Source organism: Vitis riparia, chromosome 12 (assembly GCF_004353265.1).
Source record: "Vitis riparia cultivar Riparia Gloire de Montpellier isolate 1030 chromosome 12, EGFV_Vit.rip_1.0, whole genome shotgun sequence".
In the NCBI taxonomy this organism is placed as follows: Eukaryota; Viridiplantae; Streptophyta; class Magnoliopsida; order Vitales; family Vitaceae; genus Vitis; species Vitis riparia.
In genome coordinates, this window is record NC_048442.1 from 6795368 (window position 1) to 6815698 (window position 20331).

The 20331-nt window shown below is 34.5% G+C and overlaps 2 protein-coding genes across 6 annotated transcripts; one reads left to right on the plus strand and one right to left on the minus strand.

The window, feature by feature from the left end:
• Positions 1-63: 63 nt before the first annotated feature.
• On the minus strand, positions 64-7691 carry LOC117927346. Of its 5 annotated transcripts, none has more exons than XM_034846836.1 (5): positions 7583-7691; positions 2564-2743; positions 1938-2447; positions 1161-1350; positions 64-479 (listed from the first exon to the last, which is right to left on the minus strand). In XM_034846836.1, exons 2-5 carry the CDS (start codon positions 2608-2610, stop codon positions 276-278), a joined length of 951 nt encoding a protein of 316 aa, XP_034702727.1. In that variant the 5' UTR covers positions 2611-2743; positions 7583-7691; the 3' UTR covers positions 64-275. The 5 variants fall into 5 exon arrangements, with proteins under 5 accessions (XP_034702727.1, XP_034702725.1, XP_034702728.1 ...); XM_034846834.1 differs by having other exon boundaries at positions 2564-2753; XM_034846837.1 differs by having other exon boundaries at positions 2533-2753; positions 7583-7690.
• A 1096-nt stretch (positions 7692-8787) lies between these two features.
• LOC117927231 (transmembrane protein 87B) lies at positions 8788-15515 on the plus strand. The gene is made up of 5 exons (XM_034846682.1): positions 8788-9082; positions 10286-11222; positions 11393-11488; positions 14044-14180; positions 15052-15515. Exons 1-5 carry the CDS (start codon positions 8856-8858, stop codon positions 15191-15193), a joined length of 1539 nt encoding a protein of 512 aa, XP_034702573.1. The 5' UTR covers positions 8788-8855; the 3' UTR covers positions 15194-15515.
• The last annotated feature ends 4816 nt before the right edge of the window (positions 15516-20331 follow it).

Here is a 20331-nt window from a genome sequence, read left to right on the forward strand (position 1 = left end):
GTATAAGTCAAATCGAGGAAAAACCCAACATTGACCCATTAACTTAAAAATGAAAAATGCAAATAAAATCAAGCTTATTCTTCATTTCCCGTTAAAATTCATTAAAACTAAGCCTGATACGCACAATATGCGTGCCATTAAATTTTGTTCTTAATATAAAGTCATAAAATTGATATGTAAAAACTAGCCTTAACTGATATATAAGTCGTCAAAATTTTTAAGTGTGGTCATCCATAAATACAAGAGAGGATTACCGGGAAAAAGTTGGAGACAAGCTACCTCCCCTTAAAGGAGGTGAGACTGCCGCTGGTGGTCCTCTCCTCCTTGAAAGGTTGAGTTGATGCATCTGATATGCTAGGTAACCTTGAAACACTGCCCTTCCCTTTCCTCGCATTTGGCCCCAGCTCCTCTATCATGTATTTCCATCCATCGATGGGTCTCCTCCGGCTGAATATGTGCGTCTTAATGAAACTCGCTATCTGCATACCAATCTCAATTAATGTAACATTTATGAAAGAAATCCAGCAGTGACGATGGTGGGGTACAAATTTTTTGGTAATCAAATCAGTTAAAACCATGTCTTCATCAAGCTATAAATCCAAAAGTCCATAATTACAATCCCTGAATATTGTCCTGCATTGAATGGATCTTAGCAGAACATTCAGATTTGAGAGGCTTGGTCTCTATATGCAACCTAAAAAGATCTATAACATATAACATATAGGGAACATTACACAGTTACTGAAATTCAGAAAAACCAATGAAACTGCATGGGTGAATGATGATCCACTTCAATAAATATTCTTTCAATAATTGGGGATAGTTTTTTTAACAGATAAAACTATGGTTTCTGAATCTTTTCAGACTAGCATACACAGGTCACTGCTCTAGTAATCATATTCTGGGCACCTTATCACACCTAAAAAGAGATTATCAAGATCAAAGAACAAATAACATGTAATATGGCCAGAACAATCAGGCAATGTGTCCCACTCAACATGGAGTGGGATGGATCCTCAGCGAGCAATGTGAACATTATAGGTGTCTGTATCCTTTGTTGACGTAACACTTGTAACTAACTAATCAATTTTCTCGCAAGAAACTGGATGAAAATTATTGACCACACAACTGGAAAAATGTAAGCAATGATATTGATGCACCTGGAATTTGCAGTATGCGATTCTACGATCGAATTCTTGAAGGAGGATATCTTCTTCCCTCTGTGACATCTCCCATATATTCCCATCTTGGGCCTTTGATATTGTTTCCCAACCATCAGGCTTGTTTTTAAACTCAGAAGAGCTCGGAATATTCGAGTTATTGAAATCATTGTTGCCAGCATCAAAAATCCTGTGTCATTGAAGTCATTGTGCCCAACAAGTTTATTCTTATAATTCCAATTCCAAATTTGCCACATCCAACAAATTACAAAGATGTTATAACTGTGATAATATTAAAAAAAAAAAAAGAAAAAAAAAGTGTTCCTGTTCAAGCAATTTATCATGGCTGATCATTGATGACAGAGAAAAACTCAGTAGCTTTCAATTCTTCCCAGAAATTCCAGCACAATAATTTGATAGATCACCATCATAAACTAGTAGAAGTTTGCATCCTAATTATTAACCTACAATATATAATTTAAAGGACATACATAGGAAAAGAACAGCCAGTTCTGATTGGCATATTGAGAACCCCTAATTTCTTAGACCTTTTGGGGATCAAAACCATTCCATCTTGTTCTGGAGAGCATTTGAAGTCATTCTGTTTCAATTTTTATAACATTTATATTGCATTGGCAGGAGATCCCTTAAAAATTCTTTTATTGTGATTAATGAGTTCGACTATAAAATTAAAAATAAATGATTTTGATTTCAATGCAGAGACAAAACACCAATCTAGTGAATGATCTGCAAGAGCAAAAGAAAATAGAAACATACTCAGAGTAGCTATCAAGCAATCTATCGATGTCATCTCCGCCACCTGCAACCAAATCCCCCAACTTGGCTTCCTCCTGCTTCTCAATCTCTTTCATCCACAACCCAGCGTGCAGCCTCTGCTTCTTCAACCTGTAATCTTTCTTCATATTCTCAAGATTATAAAGTGAATCACGCTTCTCCTCTTGCTTTTGCTGACCTTTTCTCCTCTCATTCCAATTCTCAGTCATGTCCTCAACAAATGCCTTTGTCTCAGCATCAACATCAGACGGAAGAACAATAGCAGACTCTGAAGATGAGAAGTTGACATCAGTCTCCCAGGGAGCTCTGTTCTTGGCAGAGATGTCTTCAGGAAGCCAAGCGGATTCCCAGGCATTGTTCCATTCATCATCACCGGCGCTTTTGGACTTGGTGGAGTAGGTTTTAAGATGGTGGCCAATGGGGTTGAAACTGGTGGTTCTGACTGCATGAAGGCAATTGTATATTTTCAGACGTTGCAGAGTCTGCATCTTTCTAAAGATTGATAGAGAAAATTAGGTTAGAGGAAAGGCTATTGGTGATCAGAGGCTCATAGGAAAGCAAGTTCATGAACCTTTACTTGATGCTTGGCTTCGTCACAAGACACACACCTTATAATCACTTTCCAATTATCCAGATTCAAATGTTCATTAAGCATTTTTCTTAAATAAATTATGCAGCTCCATCAAATGCTAGATGCTCAATGACAACTGAATCCCATAAAATTTAGGAGAAGGCTAGAAAGCACTAATGTGACACAAATGGAAGGAACCCCAAATTTAGAATGTCATCTGAAAGTTTCTACAAGAAAAAAGAAGAGACAAAATTTAAAAATCAAACAGTGAAAATTCAATAAAATAGAAAAAAATATGATAAATTTAAACAACATAAGTACCAACAGGGAAAAGAAAAAAGGGTAACATATCCTAATAAATTAAACCTGAAAAAAAAAGGAATAAATAATAGAATAGTACTTCAACAAAGGATATAAAAGTTGTGCTTTGACGATTTCCAAATACATGGTTCAGTAAAATTTAATGGATAAGATCTATTCCAACTGCATTATGAAACAAACAAGGATTTTATATGGAGTTTTACTCAGATTCTAAATACATTATCTTAATTCAGTTTCTTTCAATGAAATATCTAGTCTATGCATAACATGGTTAATGATTTAAAGAACATGCAGAGTAGTCATATCAAGTTGTATTAGGAATGGCGAGTTTGACACAGTACAACATTTTTCAATCAAAACAGGTGGTTCAGCCAAGTTATGAACAAATTGCAAAATGAATCTCAAGTTGTAACACTGTGACATTACGACACAGCTGAGTTGTGAACAAGTCTCTCAACAATATCCTTAGCATGGGAATTACCACCCTGATTTATATACTAACTGTAGGACTAACAACAATGACTTTGAGCCTCTATGTCACTCAAACTAGAATTGAGTATAATTATTTATCAGAAAATAATGGCACATATAGTAGTAGAGTTTTAAATTCATAATATTAACAAAACACAATTCCAACTTTTGCTTATATGATTATTTTAACAATAACAAATATGGTACATGTTCTTTTATTAAGTTGCTAAGTCCATCTTATTATATTTATTTTCCAAATATTTTCATTATAATTTAGAATTTTTTGAAAATTTTAATGCGACCAATCTGTCTCATAACCCCCTAAGTCAAGATCCGATACCACAACTTTCTACCATGGTATCTATCCCAATCTAAATTGAATTTAGAAGTGATCTTGTTTGGTGAATGATACTAAAATCTTGAGCCTTTTCAAAATGTAGAGGGGATGAAAATAAATCTCTAAGGCCTACTCAAAAAAGGAATGAAAGAAAATAAAAAATAAAATCCTAAAGGTTTACATTTGAGTTTTATTTAAAATTTGAAAAGTTTTAGCATTCTCCTTAAGAGAAGTTCTAAACTTTCTTTTTTTTTTCTTTCTAAATTAATTTCTTTTAAAGGTTTATATTTTGGGTTCTTAGAATCTAAAAGTCTTCTTTATTGCAAACTTTAATACAAAAAGTTCCTATAAAAGTAAGTTTCTAATTTTCAAAAGCAAGTTTCTTAACTTTTTTTAATTTCTTTTAGAAGATTTAATAGTTTTAGGAAAGAAATGAGTCTCAATAAGTTACAACTTAGATTAAATTTGCCTTTTCATATTTTTATTTTGTCTTTAAGGTTTTCTAAAGCCTATAAAACAAGGTTAATTGATGTAAAATGAAATTAAGGATTAATGATCAACACTTTTGTTTTCATTTTTGTGATTTTATTTTATTGCACACCCAACAATTTTCAACAATGAGACTCCATTGCTTTTTTGCTAGGTGAGACTCCCAAAAGGCCTTAGTGAGACCCTAAGGTTTGTATCTTTTCCTCTTTATCCTTCTTTTACCATATGCTATTTAACCTTTTCCCCCTGCCATAATTTTTATTCCTTGTTTCTCTCCCTAAATCCTAAAGACTAAAGCCCTAGCCTACCTATTTGATTGTAGACACCATCCTAGGTTTGTTCTACCTTAATATTGGTATCAAAGCGAAAGTTCTTGGCTTGCTTGAGGAGTAGAGCAACTTATTCAACCATGATTGACGGTTACAATTTTTTTATGCAACTATTGGTGAACATACCAAGAGCAAATGAAGAGGAGGATTGACAGCATACTAGCATTTTCCAAACTTGTGCTACTTGCCAAGGGAGACTATGCACTACAATTATTGATGGAGGTAGTACTTTCAACATAGTTTTACAAGAACTTGTTGACAAACTAAATTTAAAATAAATAAAAAAATCCAAACCCCTAACAAATACCATGGATAAATGACAACTCTATTTCGGTGAGCTCTCATTGTCTAGTAACATTTAATTTTAATAATAATTTTGAATTATCGACATGGTATGATGTTTTTCTGATAACAGTTGTTCATATTATGCTTGGAAAACCGTGGTGTTTTTATTAAAGAGCCTAATATGATGCCTATGAGAATACTTGTACACTTGTAGAAATAGGTGCAAGAAGATTTTTCACTCAATGAAAGAAATTCTACCACTTAAACAACCGGTGGAGAAAATATCATAATTGACACCAAAACAACCATCAAAGACTCATTAAGATGTAATTCAAAGTTGTGAGCAAAGAGGAAAGAGTTGTTAAGGATGAATCTAGAATGCGAGATGTGATAAGACCTATCCCATAACAATCTATAGAGAGCTCAAAGAATTGCAGCAAATATTCATCAATTCTAATAACTTGATTCCTAAGGTGCTAAAGAATGAATCACTATCTAAAATGTAAAGCACGATCTTGATCTAGATTCCTCCTCTTTCCTGGTTTTATTCCCCCCCACCATACATATCACAAGTAGCAGATGGACTCTAAACAACAAGTCAGTAAGTTGTCCAATAAGGACTTTATTCCAAAAATGTTGACCCTTTATGGCGTTTTCTCTTTGCTAGCTCCTAGGAAAAATGATTATGTGAATGGTCAGACATGATCTTCTAATCAAACAATGCACCAAGTAGGTTTAGATGAGTCTTGATATGCATTTTAATTGTCAATGTTGAAGAGTATATATGCATATTACATAGTGGATACCATGGATTGAAAAATCGGATTTTATCGGCGATATTTCACTGATACATCAGATATCGGGCGGCCTCAAAACGAAATTCAACACAGATTATCGAACAGGAGGAATATCGGCAAAAAAATCAACAAAATCGGTGACATATTGGTTTAGAACCGATAAATCGCGAGTGGAGTGACGTGCGGAGCAGCAGGAGGAGGATTTCAACAAATGGCTGAAAAAGTCGCCGATATTTCGGTCGGTATTTTTACCGATTATTCGGGAAATTTCCCGATATTTCCTACCAGTCCAGCCCGCGCACAGGATACAAAATCTGTCCAATTTTTTTTTTTTAAAAAAAAAAAAACAGAAGATGCTATTTGGTAATCTGATCATGATTTGCAGGCAAAGGTTGTGTTTTTCAGCCTGGCTCAAAAATCGTGGATGGTTCGTGAAAGTTAAATCCAATGGCACAAAAGCAAAGAGACCCCTGGAACAGATCCAGAAAACACAGGGAGCAAAAGAAAAGCATTTTTTTGGGTTTTCCTTGGGGGTTTTGCATGGATTTTCTCGGACATCAAACGAGGATGAATTTTCCCGGAAATCGAATGGGGTATGGATTTTCGGGGGTTGCAAAAAAATAAAAAAAATTAACATGATTAGATTAGTACCTGCGCGGATTGAGAGTGGGAGAGGAAAATAGGGCCTTTTTAGGGAGTCTCTCGTCTGGAGGGCAACTTCAGAAAAGGGCTTCTTGATGCCCGAGTAAGAGAAGTGAGTGGCTTTTGATTTTTAGATTTAGTAGAGATTAAAAATAAAAAATAAAAATCATGAGAACACTTTCCCTCGCTCTATATAAATAATTATTAATTATTTATCTTTATTTGGATTAAATCACTACCATGATTGAAATTTCAGTTTTTATTGCTCATATTTTATGAATTAAAAAATAAGATAAATTATTAATAATTTTAATTATTTAAATAAATTAATATTAATAAAAAAATTGTTATGACATATTTTTAATAAAATTTTAGAAATTAAATCTCAAATAAAATATTTTATATAAATTAATTTAATTTTTATTTAAAATATAATAAAATATGTTTTAATAAAAACATTTTAAAAATTTTTAAATAAATATTATCTTCAACAAGATGGACTCCTTCATCTAATAATATAATGGAACCATATCGTTCTTCATTTTGATACTAAAAACTATAATAAAATTAAATATTTCTTAACTCAATTCTAACTTTATATACTTCCAAAAATTCATATTTATTATTCTTAAAATTCAAATATCAAATTTACAAATATATCTTTATCTATCAACGTTTTTCTTCCTTATCATATTTATGTAAATTATATTTAATAATTTTAAAATATGTACTTTTATTTATTTATAAAAAAATATTTATCAATATTTTTTATATATAATATTTTCATCCTTGATTGTTCCTATATAATTATTAAGTTTATAAAAATTCTAGCTTGAGCTTTAGTCCATGATGAAATCATAGAATTCAAAATTTTCAACAATAGCACTAACAGGTTAAAGGCATTAAAAGAGAAACCCTAACCCTCTATTTTGTTTCCAGGAAAATACAACAATTAAAAAAAAAAAAAGACGACTCATTTCTCATATTTTGGTTCCAAAAAGAAAAAAAGAAAAAGGCCCTCTGTAAATTTCTGGTAAAGTGGCATGCTTCTATATTCCCGACTTATTGGTACCCTCTGTTTGGTTACCAGGAAAATGAAGAAATAATAAAAGAAAACCACATTTTGATCACTATGTTATCTCTCTCACTTTACATGCTGTCAACAATCCAAAACTAATAAAAAGTTTGAAAAAAAAAAAAAAAACTAAACTTCAGGATCAAGTGATTTTTAGATAAAGTAAATTTTTTTGTATTCTCGAGCTCTAATGGTGAAAGATTTACGATTCAAAATTTTCTTTAATTTTCTCACTATTTCTCAGCATCCAAACGATGTATTTAACCTAGAAGTCGATTGACTGAATTGGGAATACAGATTGAAACAGTACCTTAAACTCAGATATCGACCGAAACGCAGCGTTTGGAGAAGGTATCAATCGAATGCTTTTGTGTGAGCAGAGAGTGAATGCCGTCGTGCTCGACCGAAACGCAGCGAAAGAGAAATTGGGGCTAGGTGGGTTCAGTCGAGGAATAATAGGCTAGACATGGGCCGGCCCAAGTTTTAACTAATGGGCTGTAACCGGTCCGCTTTAAGATTTACCTCATAAATCTCTTGATCAAATTCTACAAGAATTTCAACCTTTTAAAATTTTAATAAAGTTTAAGTTGGTTTTATTTTTAATATTCATGAGTTAGGTTTTTTAAAAAGAAAAATACTAGCGAAAGAGACAAAAAGAAAGGGAAGTTATGAAGCATACTTGCAGTTGTTGGCGCATGGTCCTGGTAGTTGAAAGGTTTGTCTCAAGCTTTGCTACGGTTGTTGGCTAAACCCTTGGAAGTTTGAACCGAAAGTTTCCGAAATTCCTAACAACGGTGGAAGTTAATAACCGCCACGATCTGCCAACGCCTTCTCCAATTGTTGGTAATCTTATATTTATTTTACTTATTTTTTTGTCTGATATTAAATAACAAAACATAGTCTAACCAAATTATTAAAAAAAAAAAACATTTTCATAAAAGTGCTATTATCATAAGTTATTTTCTATTTTTAAAAAATAAAAAATAATAATTTTTTTGTATAAAATATAATAATAGATATGAAATTACTTTATGCCTCTAAAAATCATTTTTAAATTTTGAAATAGAATTTTTTTTAATACTTCAATAATTTAAAAATAAATAAAACTCGAGTTGTTATAACTTTTTTGATTTATTACCTTTGTTTTTTAACAATAATTTTGATTTTATTTTTATGAAAATTTGTCCATTTTCAAAATTCAAGCTCGGATTTTTGGAGTTAACTCACTCTCGCAAGATCATGACCCTTTGTCTTGGTCATTGTAGGGCATGGATCGGAGTTCCCATTGATCTTGTTTCCAAGCCCAATAACCTTTTGTAAATAAAAACAAAAATAATAATCCTCTTAGTTACAAATTTTTTATGCTCTTGATTATTTATACACTTTATTAAGTGTTTGATTAATAAATATATTATCAGTTTTTTCCAATACGTGGACGCGCTCTGTTGGCGCGTGGAGGAGTACCAACCTTATAACTCACAATTCAAACCGAGTCGCTCTCACGGAGGGAGTGCACAAAGGCATTCACCATTGCTGATTTCACACTCTCCCACCTCCCTCTCCACCAGAATTGAGGAAATCCCATGGATTCATCCATTGGAGGATCCAGCTTCTCGATTCAATGGCTTCCTCCCCTTCTTCTCCTTCTTCTTCTTACCTTCGTCTCTTCCATCAATGCCTCCATTCACCTCTACGACCACCAAGGCTTCCGGGAAGTCGGGAACTCCTACCTCCTCTCCGGCGGCAGCGAGGGCATTGTCGCTTCCTTCACTCCCGGAACTGCCATCTCTCACGCCCATTCCTTTATCCGGTACTCTTCTCCTCTCCCTTTTTTACTCAGATCTGTGCTTGCATTGTTCGATTCCTTGATTTTCTGTTTGGATCGCGAGAATGTTGGGAATAAAGATATGAAAATAGGGAAATATTGGGTCTTGTGTTGCTATGTCAATGATTGAATTTTTATTTTTTTATTTTTTATTTTCTATTTTTGGCAAGTGCAGCTAAGGCGAATGTCGGTGTTATCTTGTTGGATTTATAAATTTTTAAATCTGCTTGGTTGCTAAGAAACTTTACTAGGAAAATGCTGGATCTCGTGTTGTTATTGCAATATGATATCCCCCCTTTTTAAAGCAAGTTCAGCTATACCAAATGATAGTAACAAGCTTGTTCGGTTTACAGTTTTGTTTTCTTGATCCCAAATCGTGGAGGAAAATGGTTTGTTGATGAAGAAGTATTAACATTTTCCTTTGGTTGGTGAGAAACCTGCGGAGAAGAAAAGAAGTATTGAATCTTCTCTCCTTGGAACAAATCCAGCTAAGTCAAAATAATGGTATTAGGCTTGTGGGTTTGAAAATTTTGTTTTCGAAGGTCTCAAATCATGGAGGAAACTACTCCATAGGCCTCAAATAATGCTGGAAAATGCTCTAAAATACTAACTGAAAAGTCTGACGAAAAATGTATGTGTAAAGTGAATAAGAGAACCATTTTGGGGTTGATGGATAATGGGGCCAGTTACTTTGCAAATGAATTGTAAAATACAATGCCTCTCATTTTCCATGTAAATTTTATATATATACATATGGTGTTACTTGATATTGAAATACCCATCTTTCAAATTTTGTCACTGTTGGTTAATGGATCCATTTTCAAGAAAGGATTTGTACCTCAATTGCTATATATAGAATACAAGATGAAAACATTCAATTTTCATGGCAAGCAGGCATGTTCAAATATCAATATTGCTGTATTTTGAATGATAGAATTATTAAACTACCTTTTTGAATCCGATGAAGAATAATAAATGGAGAATAGCATTATAAGTTTATGATGAGTATTTATAATTATCAATTCTTTTGACAAAATGTTAAAATTTAGTATGTTATATTTCTAAAAATTCTGGGGATGTATCATTTGTGTCATTAAGTTTCCTTTTCTTTTCCATTTTTCCTGCTTTTCTAAGAGCGATCATTTGTGCCCATTAAAAATTATGTTTTCAAAAAATTCAATTGCTTAGCTTCGAGAATATCACCTTCTGGAGGAGCAAGGCAGCTGCTGACCAGCACTCAGACATGGGGCATAGTACCGGGTTGATACAAGTTGTAATCTTTGAGGCAGCTGATCGTGATAATATTGGTGGTTCTGCTTATGGTGGACAGAGGTCTATATGCTGCACCCCTGATCTTGCTAAGCTGGAAGGCTGTAAGCAAGGTGAAGTCATTAGGATTCCTTCTGCAACAGATATCAATTGGCCTATTGTTTTAAATGTGCAGTTCAGTGGGAAATCTCTATCCACAAGTATGGCTAATTCAGAGGTTCCCATTACAAAGACTGGAATGTATAACTTGTTTTTCATATCATGTGATCCAAAACTCAAGGGACTAGTAATGAATGGAAAGACGTTGTGGAAGAACCCTGATGGCTATTTACCTGGTAGGATAGCCCCATTAATGAAGTTTTACGTGTATATGTCACTTGCATATGTATTGCTTTGCGTGACATGGTTTTTCCAGTACATGAGGTTTTGGAAGGATATATTGCAACTTCAGCACTGCATTACGGTTGTTATTGCTCTTGGATTGTTTGAGATGATTCTTTGGTATTTCGAGTTTGAAAATTTTAACCGCACGGGAACAAGGCCAGTTGGAATCACAACTTGGGTTGTGACAGTTGGAGCTGTAAGGAGAACAGTTTCACGTCTTCTTATACTCTCTGTTTCAATGGGTTATGGTGTTGTGCGGCCTACTCTTGGTGGTCTTACCTCAAAGGTTCTTCTTCTTGGCATAACTTATTTTGTGGCAACTGAGTTGCTGGATATTACCGAGTATGTGGGGACCATCAATGATGTATCAGGAAGAGCAAGGCTCTTCTTAGTCCTTCCTGATGCATTCCTGGATGCATTTTTGATATTGTGGATTTTCACTTCCCTTTCAAAGACATTAGAGCAACTACAGGTATCAGTTCTTCGTCTACTATCAGTTTTGAGTTCCAGTTGTTAATATCAGTTAAAATAGTGGCAACAACATCAGAGCTTTTCTTTCCTTTTTATCCTTTCCTTTTCTTTTTTACTATTTTTATTTTTCATTCATTATCATATTCTGATGCTATAATTATTTGTGTTCAGGCAAAGAGGAGTTCTGTTAAGCTGGATACCTACAGGAAGTTCTCAAATTCTTTAGCAGTTGCAGTGATTGCTTCAGTTGTTTGGATAGGATATGAGGTATGTTCTCCAGTGAAGACACTTGTGGTTTTGATTGGCAATAACATTGTTTTACTGTAGTTTATGTGCTTAATTTATATTTTACCATGTGAAAAAAATGTCTTTATGAAAAAAATGTCTTTATTCAAAAACTAGTTTGATATGGATGATGTATATAATGTGTCTCCACATGTCATCTGAAAGAAAATAATGTTTGTTCAGGTGAAAATATTCTTTTGGGCCTTTAATTGCTTCTTGTTAGTGTTTTCACCTTTATTTCTTCTTTAACAGCTGAGTTCATGAAGTTTTATTATTGAAACTTGTTTCTTTTTTTTCCTTGCGTTTAAGTATTTTGCTAACCTGGGGGATGCTGTTACATGCTGATGTATAGATGGAGAATGGAATGGTTTTCAAGTGGATTTAGTCAGTTGTGGTCCTTTGTTTGAAGCCATGTATACAAATGCTGTGTAAATAGCTTAAAACCATTTATACAAATGCTGTGTAAATAGTTTAAAACCATTTATACAAATGCTTTATAAATAGTTCAAAACCATTTCTACAAATGCTGTGTAAATAGTTTATGTTACAAAAGAGATGATTGTGTAATCAATTTTTTTTACCTTTTGTTTGTATAAGAAAATTTTTTTGATAGGCAAAGTTTAATATATTAACAGTGCCTACACCATAAGGCACACAAAAGTATACACTGCCTATATGAAGGCCTCAAAAGGCCAACTAAAGTCAGGGAAACACAAAAAGCAACTCTCTTACACTACTTTGCGCTTAACCAATCAATAAAATCCATCATGGACATAGAGCAATCTCCTATATACACCTTTGTTTGTATAAGAAATTGAATTTTATAGAATGAGGAATAGTGCAGAGAGGAGTTCTCCATAAGCAAAAGGCTAAGCCAAAACCAGAATCCAAGAAACTGGCCAGGCATGCAATTGCTGAAACAAAATTCTCTTGCAATAGCAGTTTCTGAATTAGCCAATCTGGGATTCTGGTGCAGACTTTTCTGGCTTGATGTGTGTTCTAGGAGAAGGATCACTGATCCTTCCATGTTTTCATTTGCTATCATAAATTTTATTTCTATCTCTTCTTGAGCCTCTCTGCATGTCAAAGCCCTTTCCTGGAGAGTTGCTCTGAAAAGGGTTAATACCACTGTCATGCTTCAGATGTGGAGAAGATGCATCATTTCTCCCTGACTATTGCCTCGTATATTTTATTAAAGAGATAGTAGACTACCTTTTTCTTCTTCCCTCCATTTTAAAGATCTGTAGTCTTTTATCTTCAGTGATGCTAACATCTAGATGAATCCAGCTGATCTGTTCCTTTTGAAACAACTCTTGCTCCTTGGTTTTGGGAAGTTTGCATGAATTATGGAGGTCTGCAATGCTTCCCTTTGAACAATTCACTATTAGGATCCATTGATAGGCCTCCTTATGGGTTTTTTGTTTGCTGAAATCTCTATAGGATGGTTTTCAAAGTCATCGCTCACAGGTTTAGCATGCTATCTTAATTACTAGACTGCCATACCTGCATACTCCAGGACCCTCTGCCATTCTTTCCTTTCAAGGTGGTGTTAAGAGTTCCTCTTCTTGGTGCAGCTCATTCCAGATAGGACTTGGGGTTTTATGCTGGGATCCATTGGTCTCTATTGGTTTGCTTCTGTCCTAAGAAGAAGTTTTAGATGTCCAGGGCCTGCGTTTGTATTTCTTGCTTCTGAATTGAGTGTGAGGAGATGCTCGAAAAAGAGTTATTTTTGCTGGTGGGGTGGAGTGTTGGGAGTGAATCTAACAATGTGGTACAATGGGTCAATTATCAACTCTCTGGTTATTGGAATATTCTAGCTATTTTATAGAATTCCAACAATTTCAATGATTGGAGAACTATTAGCTCTTGGATTCCTTATTTTCCAAACTCCAAGGTTGACTGCTTGGTGACGTTGACCTATCTGGCAACTCATTTTATATGGATGTTGGGATTTTATGTAGAGATCACACTGTCTTCATTCACTTTGCCTCATCCAGCTCAGTTGGTTAAGCCTTTTTATAATTCTTGCTTTAGGTAAAGAGATTTTTGAGAGGAGTTTGGAGCTTTTCCTTTTTCAAAACTATGATATGCTGTATTGGGTCCATTGTCAACTCCCTGATCTTGGAAATGCTACAACCTACTTCAAAAGATATCCTAGCTTGTGAGGAACAGCAAAACTAGTAGCTCTTGTATTCATTATGTTGTAAACTCAGGTGAACTTCTTGTATATCTTTGGGCGACTCAATTTAGATAGGTGTTGGGTTATCACTCTTGGACCCTGTTTGACAAACTCCAAGTTGTCCTACTGTACAAGGGAAGCAAACCCTGTGGAAAATTATGGTAAAGCATCTATTGCAGGAACATGTGTTCACCTTCATGAAAGTTCATGCATTTTTTTATTTTCAGTTGCATTTTATATGCTATATTTCTCCTTTTTTCTTCATTAACTGTTCATATTATATTATAAGACATGATTTTATTTGTCACTTTACTCTTGAAGACTGTTCATTGTTGTTGTAATAAGCTCTTTCCTACAGGTCTACTTTAAGGCAACGGATCCATTCAATGAGCGGTGGCAGAGTGCTTGGATCATTACTGCTTTTTGGGACATTCTTGCTTTTGGATTGCTCTGTGTCATCTGCTATCTCTGGGCTCCATCTCAGAGCTCCCAACGGTGCGTTAAATTTCTATAAATTTCACATGGTCATAGGGAGGTTCTTCTTAACTGTAAACTACTAAAATATAAATCCATGTTTTGGGTCATATTAGTCATTTTTGCAAATCAAGCACATGGGTACAATCAAATTATTGAGATATTCGATTTTTCTATATCTTTCAAGGCAAAGTGAATTACATCTGTAGATTAGCATGGTTAACATGGGTCCTTTATTCATATAGAAATATAACTGGCATGAAAAAAGTCAGTTCAGAAAATTATTTAGTGGAATTTATAGTGAATTAGGATTTTGTTCTTTCCTTACTTTGTTGGACACACCTGACCAACACATATCACACATCCATGGCAATGTTGGTTGAGACTTTGGTCCAATAAAAGCTCAGTGAACATATTCTTTTTCTCAGATTGACCATCTTACCAAATTCCCTTCTTAGCTCAAGAATCTTATTTGAGGATTTCCTTCTGTGCTGAAAATCCAAAATGCATTATAGTAAACTCTGTTGTCTGTAGGATGCTAAGACACCCCTTTCTGAAGGACTGAGCCAGGGTAACTCCAGATTTCAAAACCTGTATGCATATATTTATATATTGCCATCTGAACTTTTATATCAAAACAAAAATTGAAAATTTTGAAGTAGTTGGCAGTTTGTGAATCATAGGTTTAATTCTCACCCTGCTTATGGAATGATTTTGGGTGAGGGTTAACGTTACTGTTCATAAAGGGCTGCTACTTGTTACAAGAAAAAAAAAAAGGTTTTCTTCTCTGCATTATAGTCACAGACAGACCTTAATCCCGAACTTAGATCCAACATCTCTGGTGATGCTCCGTCATCTCATCTAGCTGACTTGTAATATCATTTATTTGCAGGTATGCCTACTCAGATGAAAAGGGAGAAGAGTTTGATGATGAAGAAACTCAATCTCTAACTAGAGGAAAGCCGGAAGGCGATATCAGTCTTGCTAAGCAAGATAATTTAGAGGATGAGGAAGAAGAGGACAAGAGGGAATGAGAACCGAGAATTCACTCTTAGGTACCCTTTGCTGATGAGATTCATGCAAAAGAGTCATCGAGCTTAGCCAAAAATTGTTGAAGTGAAGAGGCCATGTAATCGTTCACTACGTCAATTTTGGTTTATTGTATATGTGAATAAGGGCTGCAGTGAGCTCTTATTGACAAAGGTTAATGAAATCTTGTGAAGAAGAGTGTTAAAATCTTGGACATTGATGATTTGAGTGAGGTGTAGGCCGATGTATATGATTGTGATGTTAGCCAGTTATTCTTTTTTTCCCTCCATTCGGAAGGACAGTAGAAAATCATTGTTAAAAGGTTGATTTCTTGGTGTCTGAAATATCATAAGTTTATTTCATAATTCTATTCAAAAGTTAATAAGCTAAGGAGAAAGTAGATTAAGATAGGTACATATGGTGGTGTTTGTTTTTTTACTTAATTCTAAATAGAACTTTAAAACTTAATAGTATTAAGTATTAGGTTGTTTGTTTTTTAAATATTTTCTTTCTATTAAATATTAGAAAGTAAAGAAAAATCAATATGTTATTTTTTTTTTTCATTTAGAAAAAGTTAAATATTTTGACTTTATTTTTATTTAGCAAAAAGTTTATAATAAGTTATGAAAAAGTAAAAACACAAACAACCTAAAATTTAAAAACAAATTGTTTTGAGTAAAAAGCTAAAAAAAACAATTGGTCTTGTAGAGGGTGTTTGTTTTTTTTAACTATTTACTAAACTCAAATTATTTTTAAATTCTATGATGCTTTCTTTTTTATTTTTTATGATTTATTATAAATTTTTTACTGAATAGAAAAAGTCAAATTATTTAACTTTTTTTAGAGAGAATTGTGTTTTGGGCCCAATTGGACCAAAAATTTACATTTGGTCCATAGATGTTACAGAATTAAGCCCAACACCCAAATAAAGTCTCAAAATTGATAAGAAGGATATACAATGTATAATTTGTCGAAAATGCCCTTTGTTGGGTATTAAAAAAAAAAAAAACTAAAATCCATGTTGAATTTCTCCATTTGTTTTCCCCAAATAAGAGTCTGCATTAGGCGTTTTCACATTCCCGACTTTGTCCTTCACTTCCGCCCAAAGAATGCCCTAATCCTCTATGTCAATCTTGTTATCTCTCGATCTCGTCTTTCCCGGCCATCTGATTTTAGGTGTAGGCAGTGGAGTTTTTCATCTTTATCGATCTGTTGCTGTCGATGATCACCACTGGATTTGGCCTCCGTGGTGAAGTAGTTGATAGTTGAGGTTAGTAGGTTCAACAATTTCATTTTATGCTTCATTTCGGCTATCCGAACCATTTGATTTCAACCCAAATACATTGCCCTAATTTATCTCGCGATTTCAGTTTGCCATATATTGTTCCTTCATCGATCCCCACCGACGGTGCCCTCCGTGCTGAGCATTGTTGGATATTTGAGGTTAGGTGGGACTTTCTGGAGGTTGCTTGTTGTTTGAATTGAGGAAGGAGCTTTTCTTACCATCAGGTAAAGCAATTTTTTTTTTTTTTTGAAGCTTAAACCCCATAACTGATGTTTTTTGGTTTAACATATATATTTTTTATGGGTATTTTTTTATTTAGCATTATGATTGTCAACTCTTTATTTTGTGTGGATAACTTGATCTCTTGATAGCCATCTTTCATTATGGGTTATGGTGTTTCTAAGACATGGCTCACAGTTTGAAATAGTGAGGATCTCTATGGGTTAATTGTAGCTGCATGTCATGGTATCAACAGTTTTTGTTTAGATAATTATGTTTGTGTTCAATTTACATGATTGATAGCCTTGCAAAACCCACTTCTTTTTATTAACCTGTGATGTCACCATGATTGACTTGTTTCTCCATCAATATGACAACCCCCGATTGGCATGAACAATAATAGTGATGATGAAGATGACATAAAAATATATTTTGATTTTGCCTGCATTTTACTTGGTTCACTGATGTTTGTTTGATTTAGCATTGCATATTCATTTTAGAATTTTGTTTTATACGTGCAATTTGATTCTAATATATGATTAGTCAATCCAAATTGATTTTCCTTTTGCAGACATATTTTTCCTCCTTTGGTTCAAATCAAATCTTTTAGCATTATATTTACTTCCTCCTATGGCAGTCTAGTTCAGTACGATAGTTCGTTTGTTAACTTTCTTCGATAAAACCCAAGTTCTGGTCACCCTATAGTATGAGATATTGTGGGCTACTTAGTATGTGTAGATAGATTATCATTTCCAACTTCATGAAATTTGTAGCTAACATGAATATAAATGGCAAATAAAGAAACAAATCGGTTCAAAGCCAGTTCAATGACCCTTAATTCTATTAAATCAGACCAACAATTAGGGATTCAATACATAACAAATCAATTAAGGGATTTCTCATTGAAATCCAAAATGGTTTCCAACAATCATTCTAGTGCCCAAACACCTCTTCCATGTTTACTATTCATTGATGCTGAATATCAAACGCATGCAAGTCAATATTATTTTCAGCATACAATTCAACCAGAATGAAATTCAAAGAAATTTGAAGCTAACTATTGAGCATGAGCCAAAACACTAACCACATAGCCATCATCTGTCCATTTATGAGTGTAAAAAATAAGTGTGATGTTCCCATTGGGATCCAGAGGGTCATAGCAATCTGCAAAAACAGAGAAAGAGTCAACCAACTTGTTAAAAAAACAGAATAAGTGAAGTAACAAAAGGAAAAGTATATGTATAAATGATGGTTGATAAACTGGACATGACAACTAATAATAATGTCAACTTCAAAGCAAAAGCCCACATGAGAGAAAATATTAACCCCATTTTCTATAATATGCATATTGTTTGTTCTATAATATGAAATTTGTGCTATGTTTGTATAGGTTGATGGACGCAATTAATAGGATATATTGTTACATTTTCGTGGGAGGCAAACTTGTTCAAAAAAATGATGGGCAATGGGAATACGTGGGTGGAAGAAACAAAGGTATTCACATATATAAAGAAATGTCATTTGAAGAATTCACCAAAAAAATCTTAGAGAAATTCGACATCTCCTTTGATGCGATGAAGATGCACTACACCCTCAAGTTCAACCCCAGAGTCATCCAAGATTTAGAAGATGAGGATGACTTGGATAACGTGGTTCCCATAGTGATGACTTTGCAAATGTATACCTAGTAGACTTACCCTGTGTGGAAGCCATTGAAGCAAATATACTGAATACAGAGTTGGCATTTGGGTAATGGACTTTAACATGAATGTCTATTTAAAATATTATGAATATCAATTTTACGCATCACATAGTCTAATTATGTTAATGTATGTAAATGCAGAGGTTCACCTGCCACGTTTCCTTCCTCTAATGCATCATGTGATGCAATTCGTAATACTATGATGCTATCAAGAGGTTTTGCGTCGCGTTGTGCAGATAATGAGTACACCTCTTTGGAATCGATTCGTTTTTGTCAAGCAATATTAAGGTCGGGACATACATTTAAAAATGCTGAGGAGTTTCGCAATGCAATTTACCAGATGTCATTAGGTGGAAGGTTTGAATACAAGTGCAAGAAAAATTCCCCTACACATACGTCTGTAAAGTGTTCGGTTAAGGGTTGTCCTTGGAAGATAACAGCTCACGCTGTAGAGGGAAATGTCATCTTGCGAAGTTCATACTTACCAAGTGAATCATAATCATATAGCTCAGGATGAGTGTTCATCTAAGGTCAAGGTTTCTTCAAAGAGAGGAGCGATTGTTGTTGAAGATGTGTTTAGAACCACTCCAGACTATCTTCCCCGTCAAATTTGTAAGGATTTTGAACGTGATCATGGAGTTCAATTGACATATAACCAAGCATGACACCTTAAAGAGAAGGCAAAAGAGCGCATATATGGAGCTCCACGTGAGTCCTACACGTTTGTCCCTTGTTTATGCCATAGGTTAAGGGAAATTAACCCCGCCACTATTGCAGAGTACACTTCCCATGAAGGTCACTTCATGCAATTGTTCATTGCCCATGCATTTTCAATTCAAGGGTTCATCATGGGGTGTTGACCGGTATTGGCTATTGATTCTTGCCACCTAAGTGGTCCATATAAGGGAGCTCTTTTGTCCGCCATTGCATATGATACAGATGATGGAATGTTCCCTCTAGCCCTTGGTGTGGTCAGTTTAGAAAATTATGAGGACTGATATTGGTTTTTGGAGATATTAAGGGGGTCTTAGATGGTAAAGAAGTTGTTATTATATCATATGTCTTCAGGGAATCTTGCATAGGGTTTCAAGTTGTTCGAGACAGGAAATCATGCATATTGCTATCGACATGTGAAGGAAAACTTTTCTAGCTTCTTGAATAAGCAAAACATTAGAGGAAAGAAAAGGAAAGAAGATGTTTTGTTACTTTTGGACAGCATTGCATATGCTAGGTTGGATATAGACTACAACGAGGCATTTGAAAAACTTGTGCACTTCAATGACAACCTAGCAAAATGGGTTGCGGAAAACAATCTTGAACATTGGGCAATGTCAAAGTTTCTTCAAAAACAATGGGATAAAATGACAACTAACATTGCAGAGTCCTTCAATGCGTGGTTAAGAGATGAACGTCACCAAACAATTTAAACGTTATTGTTAATGCACATGGATAAACTTGTAGCCATGTAGGACACCCATATGCGTGGTACACAAAAGTGGAAGAGCGTGGTCGGACCGAAAACTGAAGAGAAACTAATGTCAAATATCATAAGGTCTGATCTGATTAGTGTGTTGCCCTATTTAGGGGGGACGTTTAAGGTGTTTACTGGGGAGGTTTATTTGGTTGTCGATATGAATCAACGTACGTGTACTTGCATGACATGGAAAATGTCCGGCTTGCCATGTTCACACGTATGTGCTGTCATCCACACACTGAGACACGACGTGTATGAGTATATCAACCCATGTTTTCCTGTCTCCACACAACATTTGATTTACTCGGGTCAGTTTCAACCATTACCAACACACAATATGCTGAAAGTTTGTGACGATGGGAATTTGCAAGATTGCGCAGACAACTTCTTTCTTGCTCTCCAACCCCTCATGTGAGACGTCCTCCAGGAAGACCCCGACAAAGACGCATTGAGTCACAGTTTA